Source organism: Mytilus trossulus, chromosome 4 (assembly GCF_036588685.1).
Source record: "Mytilus trossulus isolate FHL-02 chromosome 4, PNRI_Mtr1.1.1.hap1, whole genome shotgun sequence".
In the NCBI taxonomy this organism is placed as follows: Eukaryota; Metazoa; Mollusca; class Bivalvia; order Mytilida; family Mytilidae; genus Mytilus; species Mytilus trossulus.
Window position 1 is genome coordinate 14,447,272 of NC_086376.1, and position 24,174 is coordinate 14,471,445.

Below are 24,174 nucleotides of genomic sequence, written 5' to 3' on the forward strand. Positions count from 1 at the left end.
TTAAATAACAATAAGTATAGACCAATTCCTGGTAAACATATATTATATCATTTTTTTTAAATATACGCAATACGTGTACTTTCCAAAATTAACCAACTATTTAAAAAAAAAAAAGGTCACGGTTTAGAAATTAACAAATGATCCTTGTGTTATCAGACCATTACTTTTTTGTCATTTGAAACATATCATAACTTTTCAAAAGACAAAAAATAAAATATAGTTTTACATTAAGCAAAAGTATAATAATACTATATACATGAATAAGCCGTCAAAGCAAGCATATAAACGAAATAAGCATTAGTAAAGCCAACAGAGAAAAGCAGTCACCTAATAATGCTAATATATTCTTAACAAAGCAAAAGGACAAAGTTGATAAATTTAGAAGCAACTACAATTGAATCACTAATTCCTACCTCGTATGAGTTACAAAGGTTATATATTGCTCGTGTCACAAATCGATATAAGATGACGTGATATGAGCGATTAAGACAAGTCTCCATCGAAGTCAATATTTGTAAAAGTAAACCATTATAGGTCAATGTTCGGTCGTCAACATAAACCCGTTGAACAAACATAAAGACTGGCGTCACACATCCGCGAACAGCTCCGAAGTATATACCAGGCGTGGTAATTATGTTTGCTGCCATGTTGGATGCATTCAACTTGTCAATCATACCTTTATTGCTTGCACAACGAGTTTTAGGCGTGTATTTGGTATATGTTGGCGTATGTCTGGTGTTCATGATTTTTAGCAAGCCTGGCGTACGTCGAACCTTTACGCTGATGTGTGACGCCGGTATCGAAAGAATCTGAAACAATATTTTGTGCTTTCGACGTTTAATTAGGGACTGTTTGTTGCAAAAACACCCGCATACGTTTAAGTAAAAGTGGAACAATCTTGAAGAGTATACAACGTGCCATAAACGTGTCTCAAACTTATTCATAGCGCTTTCCCCGCGCTTGTAGCGTATGAATTACGTACATGTATCGTACATGCAATACGCTTTAGACAGACACTTGCGCTAGATGAAAATGCATATGCTGCATAACAATTTCCAGGATAATAGCGTTCACCAAACGTATACCTTTGCCTTTCGACGTACTTCAAACGTATGTAACGAACGTTTAACTATTGCTTAGCTTTCTTCTGCCTTGTAACAAACGAATACAGACGCCAATCTATACGCATACATTGCAGTTACTATGCTTTGACGTGTACTTAAAATATATCAATCGAAGAAAAACTGTACGCAAGACTCTGAAAAGTATTTAACTCGTTTATTCGTGGACTTATTTTGCTCAAAGTTTTGCCATTCATTACATTTATCTGTCCACTGATTAAATCCTAGGTTTAGATTATGTAACGCAAATATAAAATAATAATGTGCATGTGATAAAAGTGGGGAAAAGAGATACCAGAGGGTCAGTCAAACTCATTAATAGAAAATAATAAAAAAGTTACGTTAAAATTTAGAATGGGGAATATGCCATAGCGACAACAACCCGACCATAGAACAGACAACAGAAGAAGGTCACCAACAAATTTTCAATGCAGCGAGGAATTCCCGCACCCGGAGGCATCCTTCAGTTGGCCCCTAAACAAATATATATATATATATATATATATATATATATATACTAGTTCAGTGACAATGAACGCCATACTAAACTCCAAATTGTACACAAGAAACTAAAATTCAAAATAATACTAGACTTACAAAGGCCAGATGCTCTTGACTTCGGACAAGCGCAAAATTGTGGCGGGTTAAACATGTTGATGATATCTCAACCATCCCCCTTTATCTCTAGCCAATGTAGAAAAGTAAACGTTACTTTTTTAACACCTTTTATTCGACAATCACTTGCTACTCATTTTACTACGAAGTCATCCTGAAATGAGAATCTGCTCGTGTATAACCTACTGATTAATCCAGTAATAAAATTTCGATGAAAAAAAGATATAGATACAATATCTAAGGAGATAAGTCTGCACAATTACATGAAATTATCGTAAAGTTTCTCAAATAAAAATATACAAATTATTAAACTGCAAATAAAGACTAAAGCAAATAAATATCACATCTGTTCGGTTTAAATATCAATCAAAAAGTAAATTATAGCTAATTATCAAAGATACCACTCTTAAAAATTTGACATGAGACTCATCAGTGAAGCTCATATCAAAATATAGACTTTAATAAAAAAATAAAAAAAACCACGCTAAAATATATTTTTAAGTAATTAAATAGTAGAAAGTTTGCGGTCAAATCCAGTGTGAAAACAATGACCATCAAAATAGCAAAGGTCAATCGTCAAAGTATGTGAATATCAAATTAAAATCGTACACGTCGTAATAAATTACAATACGTTATCAATCTATTTAAAATCTAGAAATTAAATCTTCTTTACTCTAAACTAAATACAATCAAGGTACAGTTTTTTTTATTCTAATGATTATACGCGAAGTTCGTTTCTTTCAACAATTCTAAATTCTGTAATATCTATTGTTTTTGTATTCATTATTAGATAAATTTTCGATACGTTATTATTATTATTATTATTGATTTAGAATATTTGTTTTTGATAGCTTTTCTCATTTTATTGAACATGTTGAGAATCATACGCCGGAGATTTTTTATATGTAAATTTTGAAATTTAATCTATAGTATAATAAATCGAAATAGAGATATACATTTATATATTGATTTCTTCTGTTTTACTGCGACCCGTTGCTGTTGTTCAGGTAGGAAGTAATGTTGTTGAGATTACTTAAGCCTTAAATGGTATTTCTAAAGACGGGAAAATAAGTTCCACTATGTCTTATAGAAAGTTTGTTATCAAAAGGTTCTTCAAAGGAGATTGATTTGCTATTACAGATGCAGGTAAGCATTTACATGAAGCTGGAGTTTCCTGCGTAAAATGTGTTTTGTGCTGACATGAATTATCATTGATATTGTTGTATTTATAAATTAACTGTTTACAAAATTTTGAATTTTTTTAAATACTAAGGCTTTCTACTGCAGGCATAGATTACCTTAGCTGTATTTGGCAACATTTTAAGAATTTTGAATCTCAATGCTTTTTTCAATTTCGTACTTTATTTGGCTTTTTAAATTATTTTTTTATTGGATTCGAGCGTCACTGATGAGTCTTTTGTAGACGAAACGCGCGTTTGGCGTATATATAAAATTTAGACCTGGTATCTTTGATGAGTTGCATCATACTTATTTGTCCATAGGATATGATTGATTGTATAGTTGTAGTAATTTTTAAGTTTTTTTGATAGATTAATTGACTTTTTTTTTGTTATTTTGTAGATGACAATTCAAGTAGGTAGCTAACACGGAAATTCGTTATGTATCAAGTCAGAAGATTTACAAAGAAGTAACATATTCTTTGAATCTCCAGTAGGAGAGTTACAATAAAGTATCGTATTTATTTCTTGAGGCTCTCCAGGCTTACACAAAAGTATGTCAGTTTGTGGGTCTGTTTTATTACTATTCTATACTATTGCTATATAAAAAAGAAGATGTGGTATGATTGCTAATGAGACAACCATCCACAAAAGACAAAAATAAAACAAACATTAACAACTATAGGTCATCGTACGGTCTTCAACAATGAGCAAAGCCCATACCGCATAGTCAGCTATAAAAGGTCCCGATAAGACAACGCAAAACAATTCAAACGAGAAAACTAACGGCCTTATTTATGTAAAAATATGAACAAAAAACAAATATGTAAGACATAAACAAACGACAACCACTGAATTACAGGCTCCTGACTTGGGACAGGCACATACATAAATAATGTGGCGGGGTAAAATATCTGTTTTGGTTTGTTCTTTTGCGGGTGTGTTTGAGCGGTTATTCAAAGAAATCCGGAAATTTTGTAAACTCTATGTATCTTTATGAATTACTTGTCAAATGAACTTGTTCATTAATTTTCGGCCAAAATATGACAGTATTGTTTAACTTGTTTTCTAATCTGAGTTCTAGATATGTGCAGTTTTTAATTCTAAAAAAACAGATATAGATGAAAAATAAGTTTCATTTCACATTTCGAAATTTAAAAGTTCATGTTCATTGAGTAATTTTTAGGTTTTTTGCATGATCAAATATATTTTTTTATAAGTTACACTCCCACCAATGCCTACAAATTTTATCATTGAGAGTCATTTTCTTTTTTTTTTTTCAGATTTCACTTTTGCGGCAATTTTTGTAGAACCCGCAACTTTGTATATCCATTTCATGTATGTTCAAGGAGTATTTGTAAAATGAACTTGTACAATAGTTTTCGCCAAAAAAAAGAGTACTATTTTTATCTTGCCTTCTATTCTGAGCCAGAGATAATTATATAAAGTACTAATTACAAAATCCATTTAATTATGAATAGCACACTATAAGGTTTTATTGTCATGTGGTAATTATTCAGAAGGGACTAAAAAGACACAGAAATGAACACCAATTTTTCATCGAACGGCCTACCACAATGAGTAACATCCAAACTACATAGTCAACTATAAAAAGTAAAATCACGAAAATACTGAACTCAGAGGAAAATCAATTTGGAAAGTCCATAATCACATGGCAAAATCAAAAAACAAAACGCATCAAAAACGAATGGACAAGAACTGTCATATTCCTGACTTGGTACAGGCATTTTCAAATGTAGAAAATGATGGATTAAACCTGGTTCTATAGCGCTAACCCTCTCACTTTAATAACAGTCTCATCAAATTCCGCTACATGATGCGTTAAATAAACAGTCACAATTAATAAAATAGTCAAAATATGGGTACATCAGTCATCATCGTATAACAATTTAACAGGACACAAAAACACCAACTGGTGCAAACGAGACAAATTACAGCCTGATTTATGAATAAAACAGTAAACGAAAAACATATATGTATACAGCAAAACAGAAAAACCATTGACAGTTTATTGAATATTTTCAGGACTTAAGTGATCACAACGATGCCTTTACGTATAAAACGATGGATCATTTTCACCATTCTGACTACCAATGTATTTTATATCATGTATGCTTCTCTGTACATCGATCTGAATGTATGCAGTAGGCGAAAGGATTACACCATGTGTGATGTAGCAACGATCAATCTTACATGTGATTGTAATAGAACAGAAAGTGGATTCAACCAGCAGGAAAAATATGTTGAGATGTCAACGAATAATGAAATTCTTATTAAACTTTTCAAGGAAATACAAAAAGCAAAAATTCACGTACGCGGATCTAAAACAAGAGACGCAATTAATAATGCAATGGCTATTATAACAGATGTGCTAAAGAATAAACAAATGAATGAACATAATTTAAGGCGAAAGACAAAACCTTCAAAACATATTTGTGAAGAAATTTATCAATTAGATAGAGGATTTAAAACACAAAAATGTTCATATTCGACATCTTTAGATAAATTAGTGACAGTTTTAATCGTCATAAAACCAGGGGAAATTTTAAATATACAATCGACCATAAAAGGCTTATTTAAGATAAATAAGCATATCCAAATTATAATTGGACATTTGAACGATGAAAGCATATCATTGTTAGATCACCTATCCTATACTTATTAGCTTCTTGAAGAAGAAAATTGTTAATGCTGTTAGCCTTCTTCAAGTTATAACAAAGTATACTGTATAGACCGCACAGTACGCTACGGTACATTATTAGCTTGAATTAGAAAGAGAGCTTTCGGCTGTCTTCGGAAATGGTATCGTGTCGTTCCGAATGCCATTCTCAGCATCCCGCTACTAGTACTTATTCGAAGCGTTCGTAACCATTGGCATTGTTTTCATCTCGACATTTTGATCAATAATTAACAGTTTTCGTCCTTTTAATTACATCTTTCTTACACATATTTCGTTAATCTTTATACAAGTACCAGAGAAATGGATTCAGAGGCTGCAAATAATATTGTAAGTAACTTGATATCTTAGTAGCTTTATAAATAATGACCACGCGGTGCTTTCCAACTACAAGACTAAATAGTAGATTCAAAGCGTCTGGTCTTTTTACTTTAATACGTATTTATTAATGGAATGCATATTTATACCCCTAAGGTTTGAAGGCATTAAACAATACAATACACATTATATGTCAAAAGTTATTGGCGGATCCTGCCCCCCCCCCCCTTTTTCGTCGGAAAAATTTGGCTAAATTGACTGCATTTTCACCTCAAAACTTACTCAGATTACAGACACACATGAGCATCTGGAAAAGTCTCAAGTAATAGCATGCCCTAGATAAATGTAGTACAGCTTGATTATAGCATTTATGTTAATAAATAGTATTTGTATATATTTGTTCATGCACTGACTTGTTGACTGACTTTGACAGAGTATACAGTATGACAGTACTTTGATTTTCTATTCACTTTGGTATTTACATCCTGGGTTTTCTATTTCTTTATTCCGATTGGTTACTCTGTGAACTCCTTTGATATTGAGGCACTCTCTTTTCAAATTCTACACAGAGAACACTATACTTGATTGTGATTGATATATTCTATTTATTCTTATTCTGGAAACCATTCTTTATATTCAGGTCAGTTATATTCTTTACATTAGTATTTGATGCATGTATTTCTATATTTTTATCTTGGTATAAAAGATATGAATGTGTTATGAAAATGAGTATGAAAGTCCACTTTGATTTCCATGAGTATGAAAGAGTTCATATTTTTACTTTAAGTTGGTATTTGCAAGACAGAAAGAATATTACAGTTATTGTATTATTTTTCATATTTGGCTGCTATTAGATTCCAGCATAGAATATTGTCTTACATTGAGTTTAACTATATTATTTACTATTTTTGACATTAAGACTTATGAAGTCATATTTCTTTATATTCAGATTCCAGTATGTGAAGTATAGTATAGAGTACAGTAACTTTATAGAGGAGCACTGCTCAGCCCTTGTATTATATACACGGTAAGCTGTGTTCTGTGTTTACATGTTTATTTGTTTACGTGTTGTCTATTTTTACTACGTGTTTTAATTAATGTGTGTCTTGTCTGTGTTTGTAATGTGTTATTGTTTAGTTTACGAATATCTCCGAATACAATAGTGTATTAGAATCGATTACTGTAGATAATGATCATTGACACAAGGTGTTATTGATATCTGTAGAATTGCATATTGAACAGTTACCGGAAATAGACTTTGGTATAAATGCTTATGATTTGTAGTAAAACATATTTTATAAATTATGGTATATTTCGAACTGAAGTTAACTACTTGGATAATTTATATTTCATTTTATTAATATGGAGATAATGATTAGAGTTATCGTTCTTTGAACGTATGTATTGTGACTTATTGTGTATTCTATATGTTACAGGGTGTTTATTCAGGATTACTATAATAAACCAATAGAACCCAACTCAAGTGTTTATTACGCCCAACTTGATGAGTCTACATAAATACATTTCAAATATGTTTCATGTTTTAGAAAAACAAAATTTTAACAGGATTTGGCAGTGCCCTTTTTTCATTCCACCAGAAGGTGCCAAAACAACCTATGTTGGGTAAAGAAAGAGGTTTAAGAACTTCCCCACCGGTATTATTGAAATTAGCTGTATTGATTGATATGGTCAATAGCTGGACAATAGATACCTGACAATAATTGGTGATTTAACATGTTTAAAACAGGAACATATATATTATAGATATGCTGTCCACAGTTTAAACTGTGGAGTGGACCATATCAAATGAAACTGTTTGTTTATTTTATTGGTATCTGCAGCGTAAAGAAAAAGTGCACTGCAACATCCAGTTAGGTTTTCAATTTTCTGAAACGTACAATTCATTTGAATTTTATTTATCTACGACAGGAAGGCGTCCCAGAAAATAAAAAAAGCCTTGCCAGATGTCATAATTATTTGGACTAGGAAATGCCTGTATTTCTATGCCTTTACAGGGGGGATCCAGCCATTTTTAAATGGGGGGTTCAACTAAATGTCCCCATTCAAATGCATTTTTGTCCAAAAAAAGGGGTGGTTCCAACCTCCTTAAGACTTTTTCCAGATGCACAGGTTTGTCTGTACATAAATGCTGTACTCAGAGTATATTTTGCGTTGAAAAATTTAGCCATAGGGTTGACATGAACCTTGATAGGGTTTTGTTTTTATTTTATATGCGTTTGCTTTTTATATACCTACCTATGTTGTACTGTTACACCACTTTCTCAGGTTAGGTTGGGATTCCGCTAACATGTTAACCCCATCAAATTCTGTATGCATGTGCGTGTCCCAAGTCAGGAGCCTGTAATTCAGTTGTTATCTTTTGTTTCTATGTTCATATAGTTTTTGTTTTTATTTATTTTTTACATAAATTAGGTGGTTATTTTTCCTCTTTTTAAGGCCTTTTTTTATCCAACTATCATAACTATGCGGTATTGGCTTTGCTCACTGTTGAAGGCCACACATTGACCTATACTGTGGATTCATTTATTTTCATGGGTACCGATTTTCGTGGATTAAGAAAAACTTGCATATTTGTGGATATTAAATTCTGTGGTTATGCTGAAGTCTGCATACAACATGTACAAACCTTTAGAAAAATTATCATTCTTTGAATATTTAATTTCGTGGTTTGAATGTGCCCACGAACACCCCGAAAATTGGTATCCAACGAATAATAATGAATCCACAGTATTTGTTTATTCCTTTGTCATTTTGTTCTGTCTCATTGGCAATCATGCCACTCCTCTTTTTATATCCATGGTAGTTTATCGATTCTTAGTTAAACTCAGCTAAGGGCCAGAATTCAATGTTTTTTAACTAGAAAAAAAAGGATATTAATTCTGTAAATTCATTTATACTTTGAATTTAATTTTTTATTATGCCAGAAGAGAAGTAGAGAAATAATCTCTGATGCAACCTTAGCTATCTTGGAAGAAGCCTGGAATGATGGATTGAGGTCTACAAAGGAAAAGAAAAAGATACAGGCATTAGGAGTAAAGACCAAACTTTCAACAGAAAAAATTGAGGTAAAGTGGATCAGTTGGGTCTAGGCCAGGCATTCTGTATTAACAGTGTAACTTGTCTCATCTGACACACTTGGACCAGATTTTTTTAGGATTATGTAGGGTGTCGGATTACTCAGGTTTTTTCTATAAGGATAAGCATACTTTTGGGACTATTAAAATGTGTCTGTTAAAGCAGACTGTTAGAATACTCAAGTGTTGGATTAGGCAAGTTACATTGTATCACCATATGGAGTAATTATATATCATTGCGTGCACTTTTTTCCCAACAACAGCAGCTACTTTTCACAATTAGAATGTAAATTTTAAAGCAAAAGGTTTATACATATTAAAGGTTTCAATGAAAATAAAAATAAAATGAAACTTAACCATGTTAACTGTTTTGAATATTGTATTTATTTTTTATGTTTAGGTGTGGATTGGGAATAGAAGGGCAAAGGATAGGAGGGGTGGAGTAGCACCAGCCTACAGCAAGAAGAAGGTGGCTGTAAGGGGACCATCTTCATATACTTTGTTTTCACAGCAGTTTAAGAGAGGTATTTATTCAAGTTATTGTAAATGACAGTTAAGTGTTTGTTTACCTTATTAGCATTGTAAAAACAAATTGAAGGTACAAGTCTAGTGGAATAGCCCTCCAAAGAAAAGGTACATGCTGAAACTAAACTTAATGTAGATATAAGAAGATGTGGTATGAATGCTGATGAGACGACTTTCCATCCAAGTCACAATTTTATAAAAGTAAACCACTGTAGGTGATTATACATGTTATATGACGATTTAAACTTTTTTTTGCATTTTGACTCATGGATAAAAATTAATATCCTATTTGAGGATTCAAGGACATTTGCCATATATATGACAAAAAAATTCTGAATAAAAAAATTTAAACAGTCCTTAAAGGGACACTAGCTGTCATGGCTGTCAAATTAATGTTCATGGATTATAATTAAATTCTCAAATTTGATTTATAACAATGTAAAACATTTATCCAAACTATTACAAGTCTAAAATGATAAGTTAAAAGGGCACGGGCATTGAAATGCTTAGCTTTGTTTAGTGTGTAGTTTAGTCTAGACACCTAGGAATCTGGTGTACAGAAGTTGTTGTTTGTTTATGTAATTTATACATGTTTCTCGTTTCTCAATTTTGATATAGATTAGACTGTTGGTTTTCCTGCTTGAATGGTTTTACACTAGTAATTTAGGGGCCCGTTATAGCTGAGGTTCACATGAATACTGAATCAGCTAGGTTTAATTATTCACTTGCAAGTGAATAATTCATAATCAATGTTTTTTAGTTTATTTTGACAAAATTGAACCTTATTGGTTTGCTAAAGCCAATTAGTATTTCACTATAAATTCCATTTCATTAATGGTTTATCAAAAAAAAAAATATTAGATTTTTTGTTATATACCTCGTACATGTCGTAGCTAGTGCCCCCTTAAATAATCTAATTAAACTAATAAATACATTGTAATCTCTTTGAATAGAAGGGTCTTCAAAATCAGAGCACTTTCAAGATGTTGCCAAAAAGTGGAGAGAACTTTCACCAACAGAGAGAGAAAGGTTCCAAGAAGATGCTAGGGGAATTAGGGACAGTGAGCTAAAAGGGATGCCAGAAGAGGATGCTATTGCCCATCACTTCAAACAAATTAGATGTTCGGTATGATAGCATTGTTAAATAATTTCCCCCCGTAATATAAAAGTGCTTTCATTGTCTTGAAATATGGAAAATCAGTTTTTGAGAGTGTTAATTTTTCTTACAGGAAGCAGATCTATAAGCCAATTTTGTTTATTAAACTGGACAGTAACACATTACATTTATTTTACAGCTAACCCTTGAAGGTTATTGTCTCAATAAAAATGTAACCTACTGGTACATTGTGCTTGTAAGCAATAGTCTCTAGAGAACACTATGTTTTGACTATCAGTTTCTCAAGGAAACCACTATCATTATGCATTTTATGCAAAATATTAACATAAAATTTATCACTACATAACCTTACACGAAGCCTTACAATATATGTCATTTAATTTGGATACTGTGGATTAATTATTATTCTTTGGATACCAATTTTCTTGGATTTCGTGGGCACAGTAAAACCACGAAATTAAATATTCAACGAATGATAATTTGTCTATAGGTTTATATGCAGACTTAAGAAAAACCATGAAATCAAATATCCACGAATATGCAAGTTTTTCTTAATCCACGAAAATTGGTACCCACGAAAATAAATGAATCCACAGTAGTTAGTGATACAGATATACCTGTAGGATCCTTAAGGAGAAAAAATGCAAAATATACAGATGACTGTGTTTAGAAATGACAAAGTATAACAGTATTTTCTTCTTATAATTTTCTTCAGATTAATATCTTAGAATCTATGGGTTTTGAGTCTGTGATGGTTGCCACAAGAGAGCATGAGGATCCCCACTTGTTTGGAACCAACAAAGGAATAGAGTACATTGTACAACCTCATGTAATGGAGAGTTTCCGGAAATCAGTGTTTGGTATGTTTATGAGTTTACCTTTATCGCTAAACTCCTTAACCATTTGCAACAATACAAGTTACTATATAGGGGGTTCTGATCCAGGATCCTGCTTTCTGTTTTGTCAGATTCCTGTTTCCTGCTTACACTATGTACATAAGCAATTCTCATTTTTTGTCATTTCCTGGGTCCTGCTATACATTATTTTCCGTTTTCACGACACAATAATTTGAATCTCCTGTGTCACGCGTACCAAAAATCTGCAATCCCGTGCCACGCTTAGACCCCAATGAGACCCACTACATATACAAAGCACAAAATAGCCATAAAATCTATTTTTATACCCCACCTACAATAGCTGATAAATGTGACATTCTTTTTTAATTTTCTGCACATATTTATAGCCTGGACAGTTTCAGTTTTAGACCCACTAAAATGTCAAGATAGGTTAGACAATACTCAGGTATTTTAAAAGTTCAGAAAAATAAACATTCAACAATATGGTTTTCTTTTTATAGAAATGTCTCTGTAAAGGACTTCATGAATTTTGTACATGTTGAAATTAGCAATTCAATGAATATCTTATTTATTTGCAGGAAACACAGTGTACATGAAACAGCCAAGCAAGAAAGGAAAGGGTGACCTGCGGACTGAATTGAGACAGATTTTAAATTCTTGCTGGGGTATGCTACCTTTTAATTTAAAATGACTGAGAATAATGTATATAGAATAACCAGATGTTGATGATGTCGTATCAAAACAACTGTGAATGCAAAAGATATAGTTCCTTTTATTGTCTACTTTAATTTCACTAAAAATTCTACTGTCAGATGACTGTCAGTGTAACAAAAAGAATAGCTAAACAAAGATTTTTTAAAGATATCGAAAAATATTCTATCATAACATAACATTACTGATAAAAAGGTAAAAACAAATTATAGTGAATAGGAAAGAGGACAAAGAAAATAGGTAGTGTACATTAGTTGAAGTTTATTTCAGAAATATGCCTAAAATTAAACTGCCTAATAATTCAGGAATCTAGTCTTTATATTCATATGATCTTGATAATGGTGTTTAGTCCAGAGATTTTATGTTTGGTTCTTCCATTGTCTGTATTTCATATGGTTTTCTATTGGTGACAGGCACACAATTCTTAAAAAAATAGACATGTTTCCCTTTTAAAAATTAAAACTATTTCTGTAGGTGGTTGGAAGGAATGTGAAATGCCATCAGACACTTTTTTCTAGAACAGCCCTATACGAGATTTCATCACTAGTTTTTCCATTTTTAGAAAAGGCCATTGGGGAATCAAAACCAATACCGTATTCCTCACTGCTGAAAGGTAAGATTCCATGGAAGCTAGTGGGACTTCCAGTACCTGTGAAAGAGCCCAGCAACTATGGAATAAGTGATTTAAAGAAGATATTGGACAGGAAGGGAGATATTAGATTCGAGTGAGTTTTATTATTATAATTTATAGTAAAAGCTTTATTAATATAAAAATAAAGAGATAAAGTATGATTGCCAATGAGACAACTATCCAAGTTCAAATAAAGTGCATGTAAGTATTGTAAGGAATTATACAGGCAACTACCCTATAGAAAAAAATCAGTGGAATTACACTGGAATACCACTGATATTCCATTGTAATTTCCACTGGAATTCCAGTAATTATCAATGGAATAATTTGGCTGGAATTCCACTGGAACTACATTGGCTTTCCACTGGAATTACAGTGAAAATTCCAGTGTTATTTCACTGGATTCCAGCCAAATTATTCCACTGATAATCACTGGAATTCCAGTGGAAATTACAGTGTTATTTCACTTGTATTCCAGTGGAATTCCAGCCAAATTATTCCAGTGGAATGCGAATGTAATTCCAGTGGTATTTTGCTGCAACTCCAGTGGAATAACTACAGTTCCAGTGGAATTGCTACTCTGACATTTACGCCCTATCGCTGGCCTTATCACTACTTCTGAGAAACACAAAATATAGTGATTCGAATTCATCACATGATTGATCTGATCATATTCAAATAAATAACATTTTTAACATCCTATCCATGAACAGAAAAATGTCCTGCATGGTTTGTATAAGTAGAATAAAAACAGTGTCTATATGGTCAGCTTAAACCGTACCCACAAACTGATTAACTAATATAAAAATTATGTGTGATATATAAACTTCTCTTCCTTTCTGTAATTCAAAACTTGCTGTCTCTGTACTTCCAACTATAATTGCTGAATAAAGGTATTAAAATGGAATCTGCATAAAATCTGTTTCATATCATTGCTGGCAGCTCATATTTAATCCCCTAAAAGTACAAAAATATCCACAAAGAATCAATTGTTCAAGAGGTAATGATTGTATGAAGCAATAAATTCAATAGAAACAGCATTATGCATCTTACATTGCATTGGAAGTTTAAGTTAAACTCAAATTTAGTACCCCCCCTTTAACCCTTGAAGATAAAACTGGCGACTTAAATTATTATTAACGTTTCACCAAGTTAATTTAGATGAATATTATTCACACAATTTAATTTCTACATATCAGATTATCATATATACCCATGTACCATTTACATAGTTATCAAAAGTACCAGGATTATAATTTTATACGCCAGACGCGCGTTTCGTCTACATAAGACTCATCAGTGACGCTCATATCAAAATAGTTAAAAAGCCAAATAAATACAAAGTTGAAGAGCATTGAGGACCCAAAATTCCAAAAAGTTGTGCCAAAAACATGTCAGATTACGATATGTCTGTTATGAATGTGACAACAATATATCAATTTATCATTCTTCATTAATTTATTGTCTGCCTAAACTTTCTGATGTTTTGCTCAGATTAAAATCCTAAATGTTTTATATTGCCTCAACAAATTGTATTTCATAATCATTATATGTTAAATCAAATACTTATCTGAAAACATCTGCGTTTGGATTCTCCATTTTTGTTATCCAGCGTAATCATATGACGTCATATTTGCAAGTGCGTTTAAGTCAAGGTGTCAATCTCGTCCCATATAATATCGGCCCGAAGTTGATTCGTCCCTGTAATGGTATTTCAGTGAACTTCTCAAAACCGGTCGTCCGTTGGACTACGGAAACAGCCGATTTGCGGGGTTTGCCGGTTTGTAGAAATTTAAAATCACAAGAGTTACTTCCCCTTAATATGGGTGTTTGAGAATGTTTTGAAAATGTATTTCACTTTCATTAAAATATACGTTTTCCTTTTTAAATTTTAGTTTTGTATATAATATCTATCTTAAAATACAGCTACAACTTCTATTTCATCTTATTTTATTTTTTTATTTTGCAGGAATAAAAAAATAAAAACACCATACATTTATGATATTTCACGAATAATTAGATAAAATGTTCTACTTTAAACGGTCGAAACGGCACCTATGATGCTCATTTGTACGTGTGGTGTAAGTTATAAATGTTACACCTTGTCATAACGCAATAAAAAAGGAGAGTTATGAAACAAAATTGACAGGTGAACAGATTTTACAGCCTCGGACTAATAGGTGACCTGATTGAATTTTATTGACCGAACAATTTGTAGGTTACAGTTATACAAATGAAACAGTAATTTTAAATCATTTCAGATGACATGGCCCATTTTACGAGAATGAGTTATAATGATATAATTATTTAAATACAACAATACCGGCTGGTATCTGATTTCAAGGAATAACCATTTGATATAATGCAATCTGCTGGGTCTTCTTAATTTGGCCAGTATGGTGGGAGAGGCTGTATTCAGATAAATTTCAATATATAAGAAATAAATAAGGGTGATGCATTAAAACATTTTTGAACAGAATGGCAATTTAATTTTTTTTCTTTGCACGTTGCTGCAGAAGTTGTCATTAAAGCAACAATTAAATTGCCTTTCAATTAAGACATCATAATTATTTTGACTAGGTACAAATGAATTGTAATGAGAATAGTCATTAGAATATAATATAAATACTTTTTCTACCCCAAAAAATGGCCATCAGTATCTAAATGATAAATCATGCAACCCAACAATGTATTCCAGTGGAATTACAGTGGTAAAATTTTCAAATGTCATTATTCCAGTGGAATTACAGTGGTAAAATTTTCAAATGTCATTCCAGTGAAATCACCAATCAAATTCCACTGGAATTTTTAGTTTTAAATGATTTACCAGTGGAATTCAAATGAGTCACTGTAAACCAGTGGAATTCCAGTGGAATCAACTGGTATTCCACTGGAATTCCATTGATATTTTCTATGGGGTATGTTTCATAGTAAACTTGTACAAAAACTATTGAAGTTAAATAAAATTCATCTATTTTAAAGCAAAAAAAGATGCTTTTTATCTTTAATTTCAGAATTCTTGTCCAAAAACATTAAAGTTTGGATATTTACTAGTGTTGTTGACAGTTAAGGACCAATATCAAATAGCAAAATTTCTAACTGGTTAACAGGCCCTTTTTTCAATACTGACTGATGACTTATATATAAATGTGTAATGAAATCTTTTATCAATTCATGAAATGATAGTCATGCTAAGTAATTTCACAGATCAACTGTCCAATATACTATTTCCTTTGTTATTAACCATAAAAACACTCAAATATTACAGATTATTTTTTACAAAAAACTTGTGATTATGAACCTTCTGTTAAAGCCGACTAAAAATTATAAAATTTAAATTATGTGAATGAAGTTAATGTATACTATTGTGACACTATTAAGAGTTACATGTTTAACCATCTCTTATTGAAACACTGCACAGAATTTTTTGAGACATCAGAAAATGTAAACAATCATTGGTTATAGACTTTGTCAATTTTACTGAGATCAAGGAAATAATCTTTAGTTATTACAAATGCCATTGTATAGTACTAAAGACCTTTTAACCATCAACTTAAGTACCAATTATTGTGAACCCAATTTATACTTTCCATTTCATATTTTGGCAGTTCTATTGTCCCATTGAACATATACAATAGTTATTGTTTTCTATGTAGTTTATTCACCAGGACCTTTAAATTTCATATCCTAGAAATCTATCACTCATTGATTAATTTACCTTGATCTGCTAAGTTGATGGAAATAATATGGAAAGGTATAATTGCATGGCTTTGCAATAGCTGGTGGTAAGATTTCCCAGGTCATTTGTTAGTAAAAACTGTTCAATTTGACAAAACTAAAATTTACAGGCAATTGTATTTTTTGTGGTCCTAAACCCATCTGACAGACCTAAATTTGTTATATATACTGGTGTATAATATTTCTTTCTTTCAATAAAAATTTGCTGTGAAAGAGGCAAATAAATAGAAAAAAAAACAACTATAAAGTTTTTATGAAAGTAACTATTAAAATTTTCTATCCATTTACATTAATTAATATAATGCTCAATTTTAGGAAGACACAAGCAAGCCAGAGTGAGCCAGACAGTGCAGAGGATATTGTGGACTCAATCATTTCAGATCCATCAGCACTTGAACCTGTTCATGACTTAAGTGAAGGTATGCCAACAAGTTATTTTATTTCATTTATTTCAATTTATATATTGAAAAAAATATATCATTTCAGATATATTTATGCTTCTTGTAAACGGCCAATTTAGCATTTTCAATCTACTATTCCCGTTATATTTCTGTCTTTGTCATTAACTATTTCTTAAAGCATGCTTATCCAATGAATCCACTGAACTAAGAACTTTAGAGGGATAATGTTTGGCATGTCCTATACTTTTTTCAGTTATTGTTATTTTATTGAAAATTGTCCTAACACAGTGATATTGTTTGCCTTAAATTAGTGGAGAATAAAGGCTTTTTCCCCTGGAAAAGAATCCCAATTTGAAAAAAAAGGCTTAAAATTATTCCCAAAAAGACAACTTTATTCCCAAACAGTGCGGTCTTATGTATAATCACTGATAAGAAGGGGTCTTATTTCAAAGCAGGGGTTGATTCTTGAAAGGGGGTCTGTGAATTGAAGTTTCAGTCAAATTTGTGGTTTACTTTAAATTTCCCAATTTGATGAGAAGGACGCATATTTTCCCAATAAAAAAAAGGGTAGAGGTAGTTTTGAAAAAAGCCAACTGTTAACAATATTGGAAAGAAATAATTACTTTTAAATGATACTTGACCGTTGGGAACCAGAAAAGGGGAGAAAATAGGCCCCCCCCAAAAAAATAAAAAAATAATAAAAAAATGATAATAAATCTATATTTAATTACAGTGTGTCATTTATTTAGATTCAAGATATATCATAATTCTAATATGCTTCCTATTGGCTAAAAACATATTGGAATTATTTTCAATATATTTAGTGTGGAGAATCACAAAGTATATAAATGCATTACTGTTTTTTAAAAGTTAAAAATATAAAAGTAATCATTTAATATTAACAATTTTACTTTAACATTTTCTTGGTAAATATCTAAGTCTTTTAATGCTTTTTCCTAATTTGAGATTTATCTTTGTTGTTGTTTATTATTTAGGTGAGAACTCTGCTACAGATGAACAAGTGGGTCCTGCAATACCATTAGGTAAAGCTATTTTGTAGGACATATTTGGGTTCTTGTCTCCCAAATTTTCCGTTAAACTAGTTGGAATCAACTGAAGTAGGCACTTGGATGTTTAAAAAGTGAACAAAATATTTCATTAGATGAACCTTAAAAACTTGAGGCCAAAATGGGCCCTTCTTCTTCAAATATGTTTTTAAGGTGGTACCTAACACTACAGGGAGATAACTCTGTAAAATCAGCTAAACATTTTAATTATGTTGTGTTGTTAAGGTAATATTAAGCTTCTCAATGATCAAATTAGTGTTTGTCAAACTGCTATATAACCAGTATAATTTTTCTGATAAAATGGTTGGTTCAAATTTTCTAAAAATTTTATATTTTTGTTAATGGGTCAAAGAAAAGACTTTGTTAAAATTTTAAGAAAATTAAACAAGCCAAATTAATTTTAGTCAAAGTGTACCACCTTAAAAGAAAATTATCTTAAAAAGATTTTCATTGACATTTAATGTTTAAGTAAGCAGATTGATGATTTCTCTGAAAATGGAATTTCCTTTGGAAGATGGCCCATGGCAGGTCATTACTCTGATCCAAAACACCACATGACCTCATCTTCTTCTAAAATAAAGTATTAACAATGATAAAATTTATAAAAATAAATAACACTACACTTTTGTATTATAGAATTTTATCACATTGGTTGCAATGAATTACATTTATTTCCCAGTTAAATAAAAACCGATAATTTCACATATGAAATAAACATGGTTTATGTCATACAACAATAGGCGTTGTAAAGACTTCGATAACTGGATAAAAATATTTGTGAATGCATAGAAAAAAGATATAGTTCCTTACATGTTTTTATATTAATTTCTTTAAAAAAAAAACATTTGCCAATGTAATAAAAAGAATAACTCATTAAAGAATCAAAATATAAAAAAAAACACTTGGCTGAAACAACACTGATAATTTACTCACGCGCTAGACACATTTGTAAATTAATGTGTTGTTCGGTCACTCATCAAATAATTTTCTTTGTTTTAATTCCTTGATTGGTGATTCTATAAATATCTTATTGAAGACAACTTGAAGATGGCCCAGCTGATTTCATTAACTTGAAGCTTATTCTCCTAATGTATTGTGTTTTTTTTTTTCTTAAACTTTAATTTGTGATATATTTGATGCCATTGGACTATTTTAGTAAAGATTTCAACCATATGTTATTATTTTAATTTATATATTAAACCATACTTTTGTTTCATGTAGCTATTTTTAATATAGAATAACTATGTTAGTTGAAATGATGATGATAATGAGATGTTGACTCTTTTTAATCAATGGGTCGTCAACTTGCAATATAGCAATACTTGTATAATCTTTCCAAAATTGTGTTTGACTTCACTTATTTAACACTTTCAGAGCTAGTTGATGGTCTTAATAACTTGTTGGGGTTGAAAAAAGATGACGAATCTGCAATAATCAGCATAGGTAAGATTGGTAAACAATGTTGTATAAATTACCAAAATGAATTTTTGTTTCAGAATTACAACTTGTAATATATGACATTATTTTTCTATACCTGTCTTGTAGTTTACATGATTCTCATTTTAATTGTATGATGTGGGCTAAAACAAGTCTGCTAAGATATGAAATTAATATATTTTAAAGAGTCTGGCCTCAATTTTGTGTCTTAATTGATAATTTGTTTAAAAAATAACCAATTTATTTTCAACAGGTAGATTTTAGAAAAAAGTCACTGATTAGTAATAGTTGTTGCTTTTATATTTTAGGTAAAGTTGAGAATGATATCACGAAGCGAAAGATAACTGCTACAAGTAAGCTATTATAAGTTATCTACTTTCATATCTGTAGATATGGATATTTTAACACCCTGAAGTATCCAAGAACATCCTGAGGTGCAGCCAAATGGTGTACAGGGTACTGAAGGATATGAACTTTATCTAATGAATTTATCCCCAATCTTAGTCTAAATTTGACAATTTTTAGAGCAATTCGACCACTAAGTTTAAAGGAAAAGTAATGGTTTTTTTTCAATTTCAATATCTTTTATTGAAATTTGGAATTTCCACATTTTTTTAACGGGGTGTAGGGTAGAAACCTTCTAAAGACTGAAAGTGAAATGGGTGGAATTTGGCGTTCAAAGTTGTGTGACGTCAGCGTGGGTCATTTGCCTAGCTAGGTCAGTAGTCCCATTCATTGACAATGTGACAAAATAGTGATGCATTTACTTAGATGAGTGCAAATAATCGACATAATAAGATAAAATCAGTAGTTGATTAAGTATCTAATTATACAGACATCATGGATCATCTACAGAATTTAATATTTCAAAATGAATTAGGGACCAGCTGAAGGACGCCTCCGGGTGCAGGAATTTCTCGCTACATTGAAGACCTGTTGGTGACCTTCTGCTGATTTTTTTTATTTGGTTGGGTTGTTGTCTCTTTGACACATTCCCCATTTCCATTCTCAATTTTAGCCATAGAAAATGCACATGACTTTCACCGATGTAATTGGTAGCAAAGTCTGGGGTTATGGGTTTTGTAACGATGTGAGTTACCCAATCAAAATCCTAGAAATATACTAAGCCGAAGATAATATATTATCTTTATTTGAGTATTCATTTCATTATTTATGACTCGTGTTTTCATACTTCCCTAACTTTGATTGTTGATAACCTTTGGTAGAAATAAGATAACACTAAGATTTATTTTCAAAAAGCAAAAGACTAGACAATCAGAAGGATAACAATAGATTAGTCAAAATGTCAAGTAAGGCTTTTGTTTCAATTTTTTAAATGAATGTTGTGATATAATTGTGTGTTATGAACTTTATTTACAGATGACAATAAAGGGAAGGTAGTCGTTCCTCCAAAGAAAAAAAAGTCCAGTATAGGAAAGAAAGGTAGTCAACTTATTTCCTAAGCTCCATTTTGGACTGTTATATTTTCTTGTTTCAGTTTAAATATGATTTTGTCTGAATACATAAGGGTACATGTAGAGCAATAGACTTTTTTCAAATTTCAAGATATTTCATAGGATTAGTTTTACAACAGTACATGTATATGTAAACAAAAAAATGTTCAAAAATTACTTTGTGGAAAACAAAGATTTGACAACATAAGACAACATCATATACCTGGTTCATGGATAGTTTTTCCTTTTTCTCCAAGTCTTTGCTCATTAATCAAACACAACTTGAATATTGTGTACAAATTGTTTCAAATTGCTAATAAGTCAACATTTGGTATTCCTGTGTTCCAGACAGTTGGGTTTTTTTTTATTCCCTGTGGTTGACAGTACAATCCAGCATTTTTTGTGTTTTTTTTATTTTATAGATTTTTAATTGGTAGAATTAACAAAAATTCATAACCACTTATGATTTATCTTATGGTGGGATGGTAAGGGACAATATTGTTTGTAAGCTGCATTTATTTTTATGTATTTTTTCCGCTACCTTTTGAATATTTATAAATACAATGAAACCCCATATTCTTATATTTCTTTCAGATTCAACAAAATATGACATTGACTATCTTGTTGAGGATAGAGATGGGAAATTGGGCCAAGAGTTCCTTGTGCATTGGAAAGGCTATTCACCTGATCAAAGAACATGGGAACCTGTTGTATCCTTACCCACAACTGCCTTGAGTTTCTATTGGCAGAAGAAATACAGCAAAAAGGAATAAAAATATGTATAAGTAAAAAAAAGATGTGGTATGATTGCCAATGAGACAACTCTCTACAAGAGACCAAAAATGAGACACAACTAACAACTATAGGTAACCGTTAGATCTTCAACAATGAGCAAAGCCAATACCGCATAGTCAGCTATAAAAGGCCCTGAAATGACCATATAAAACAATTCAATCGAGAAAACTAACAGCCTTATAAAAAATGAATGTAAAACAAATATTTATCACATAAACAAATGACAACCACTGAATTACAGGCTCCTGGCTTGGGACAGGCCAATACTTACATTAGGTGGCAGGGTTTAACATGTTAGTGGGACCCCAACCCTCCCCTTTACCTGAGACAGTGGTATGTTACAGTACAACATATGAACGAACCATAAAAATAAGTTGCAAAAGGCTTCACTCATCAGATGGACAAAAATACAAGTGGATTATAAAAAAGAAAATGTGATATAATTGCCAATAAGACAACTCTTCACAAGAGACCAAATAACACAGAAATTAACAACTGTTGGTCACTGACAAACCTTCAACAATGAGCAAAACCAATACTGTGCAGTCAGTTATAAAAGGCTAAATAATGACTTGAATAGTACAGATAGCCATAAATAATAGATAAACTTGCAAAATTTGTTTACATTGCATAATGTTTGTTATTGAAAATGTAGAAAACACAGTTAAAAAAAGATTTCACAAAATGATTAAAGTATATAAATCAGCTTTATGCATTACAATGTACAGACTATAAAATGTAATCGGTTATTCAGGTTGGGTTTGCTGAGGATTGTTCTTAAATTATGTTAATACGGATAAATTTTGAAATCTATGGAGCTACATTAGATGTATTTAAGCAGCTTTTTTTTTTTTGGTATGTTTGAGGAACCAATGTGCAATATTTTCTAAAATTGGTTCCTTGTAAACATATTTTGAATGTTCCTCCCTCCCTACCATATACATTTTAAATGGAATAGCCCTTTAATAGCGTTCTATTAAAATGTCAATTTTAATATATTTCAACATGAAGCTTGTTTAATCTTTCACCTATTCCAACTTTCTCCTGTTTGGATTATTTTTTCTGGTGGTTTTTTTTTAATGCTTTTCAGATATATGCTAAGTTGGTGATCCAGAAGACTGTAAACAGACCAAGCCAGAGAGAATCGTTTTCTTACTGAATGGAGTATCAATTATTACAGAGATGTTGCAGGGGTTGTGTCCTGTTTAAATTTTAATTGTTATTATGATAACAAGTTTTCTTTCATGCTTTTGAGGATGGAACATTTTATTCAGTATTGTGCTACTGTATTTGAATAATGGATACTTATTAGAAACAGACATCTGCTAGTAATGGTGGACATTTACTTATTTAGAAATGAGAGAACTATAATTTATAGAATTTCATATATATATGTATGCCTTTTTAAAGAAGGATATCTTGTTATTAATGCATTTAGATATCTTTAATTGTTTGTTTGTAATATTTTAAATAAACAGTTGTTGCAGTTCTCATACAGAGGGGATCTGGCAAGATGATGGGGGTCATTACACTTTTCTTCTTTAGTCCATATGCTACAATATTTTACTAGGGTATCTTGTGGAAGATTTGTTTTTATATAAATGGTTCTCTCTAATTTACGACAGCATCCGTTTCATTACTGGTACCAGTTTTGACTTATTTTATCCATCCAATACACAGTAGTCTCATAAAAAAATCCTATATACCTTTATATAACACAAGGTACTTAACTTGCGATAACAGAATTTTGTTACTGCCTTACATTTTCATGCCCCCACCTGCGATAGAGGGGCATTAAGTTTTCTGGTCCCTCTGTCCTTCCGTTCATTCAGGTTAAAGTTTTTTGGTGAAGGTAGTTTTTGATGAAGTTGAAGTCCAATCAACTTCAAACTTAGTACACATGTTCCCTATGATATGATCTTTCTAATTTAATTGCCAAATTAGACTTTTGACCCCAATTTCACGGTCCACTGAACATAGAAAATAATTGTGCAAGTTTTAGGTGAAAGTTTTTGTTTTGGTCAAGTTAGTTTTTGATTTAGTTGAAGGTTATGTCAGAACTTTCTAATTTGAATGCCAAATTATATTTTTTATCCCAATTTCACGGTCCACTAAACATAGATAATGGGAGTGGGGCATCCATGTACTAAGGACACTCTTGTTTTAAATCAGGAGTTAAGTACCTTGTGTTATATAAAGGTATATGGGAAACTTTTTTTCGACAAGTGCCTGTGATCTTATACCTTGGAAGCTTTATTCAAGATATGGCCTAGAGTCAGTGTTGTTACTTCTGAGGAACTTTAGTTACTTCTGTTATTGGAAGAAAACCTTCTTGCTAATAATAAAAATGGGGGCAGTTAGTATCGTCTTGCCAGACCTCATTTACTGTTTATATCCTACGGCACATTTTATTTCT

At 31.4% G+C, this 24,174-nt stretch overlaps 1 protein-coding gene and 1 long non-coding RNA gene across 2 annotated transcripts; both read left to right on the forward strand.

Annotated features, from left to right (window-relative positions):
• Positions 1-5,667: 5,667 nt before the first annotated feature.
• On the forward strand, positions 5,668-24,174 carry LOC134714742 (uncharacterized). Its single transcript, XM_063576261.1, has 13 exons — positions 5,668-5,942; positions 8,876-9,016; positions 9,426-9,549; positions 10,504-10,676; positions 11,383-11,527; positions 12,103-12,189; positions 12,798-12,960; positions 16,920-17,023; positions 18,001-18,048; positions 19,447-19,515; positions 19,818-19,862; positions 20,890-20,952; positions 21,558-24,174. The coding sequence occupies exons 1-13, from the start codon at positions 5,916-5,918 to the stop codon at positions 21,734-21,736; spliced, it is 1,368 nt and encodes a 455-aa protein (XP_063432331.1). The 5' UTR covers positions 5,668-5,915; the 3' UTR covers positions 21,737-24,174.
• LOC134713748 (uncharacterized) lies at positions 6,281-7,448 on the forward strand. The gene is made up of 3 exons (XR_010106374.1): positions 6,281-6,570; positions 6,880-6,957; positions 7,367-7,448. It is a non-coding gene; the product is annotated as an uncharacterized LOC134713748 (long non-coding RNA).

Excerpts from the sequence above, each read along its gene's own strand:
- LOC134714742 (XM_063576261.1), top strand. The coding sequence starts at position 5,916 with ATGGATTCAGAGGCTGCAAATAATATT. Across the intron at positions 11,528-12,102 it reads TTTCCGGAAATCAGTGTTTG|GAAACACAGTGTACATGAAA; the intron begins GTATGTTTATGA and ends ATTTATTTGCAG. Across the intron at positions 12,961-16,919 it reads AAGGGAGATATTAGATTCGA|GAAGACACAAGCAAGCCAGA; the intron begins GTGAGTTTTATT and ends GCTCAATTTTAG.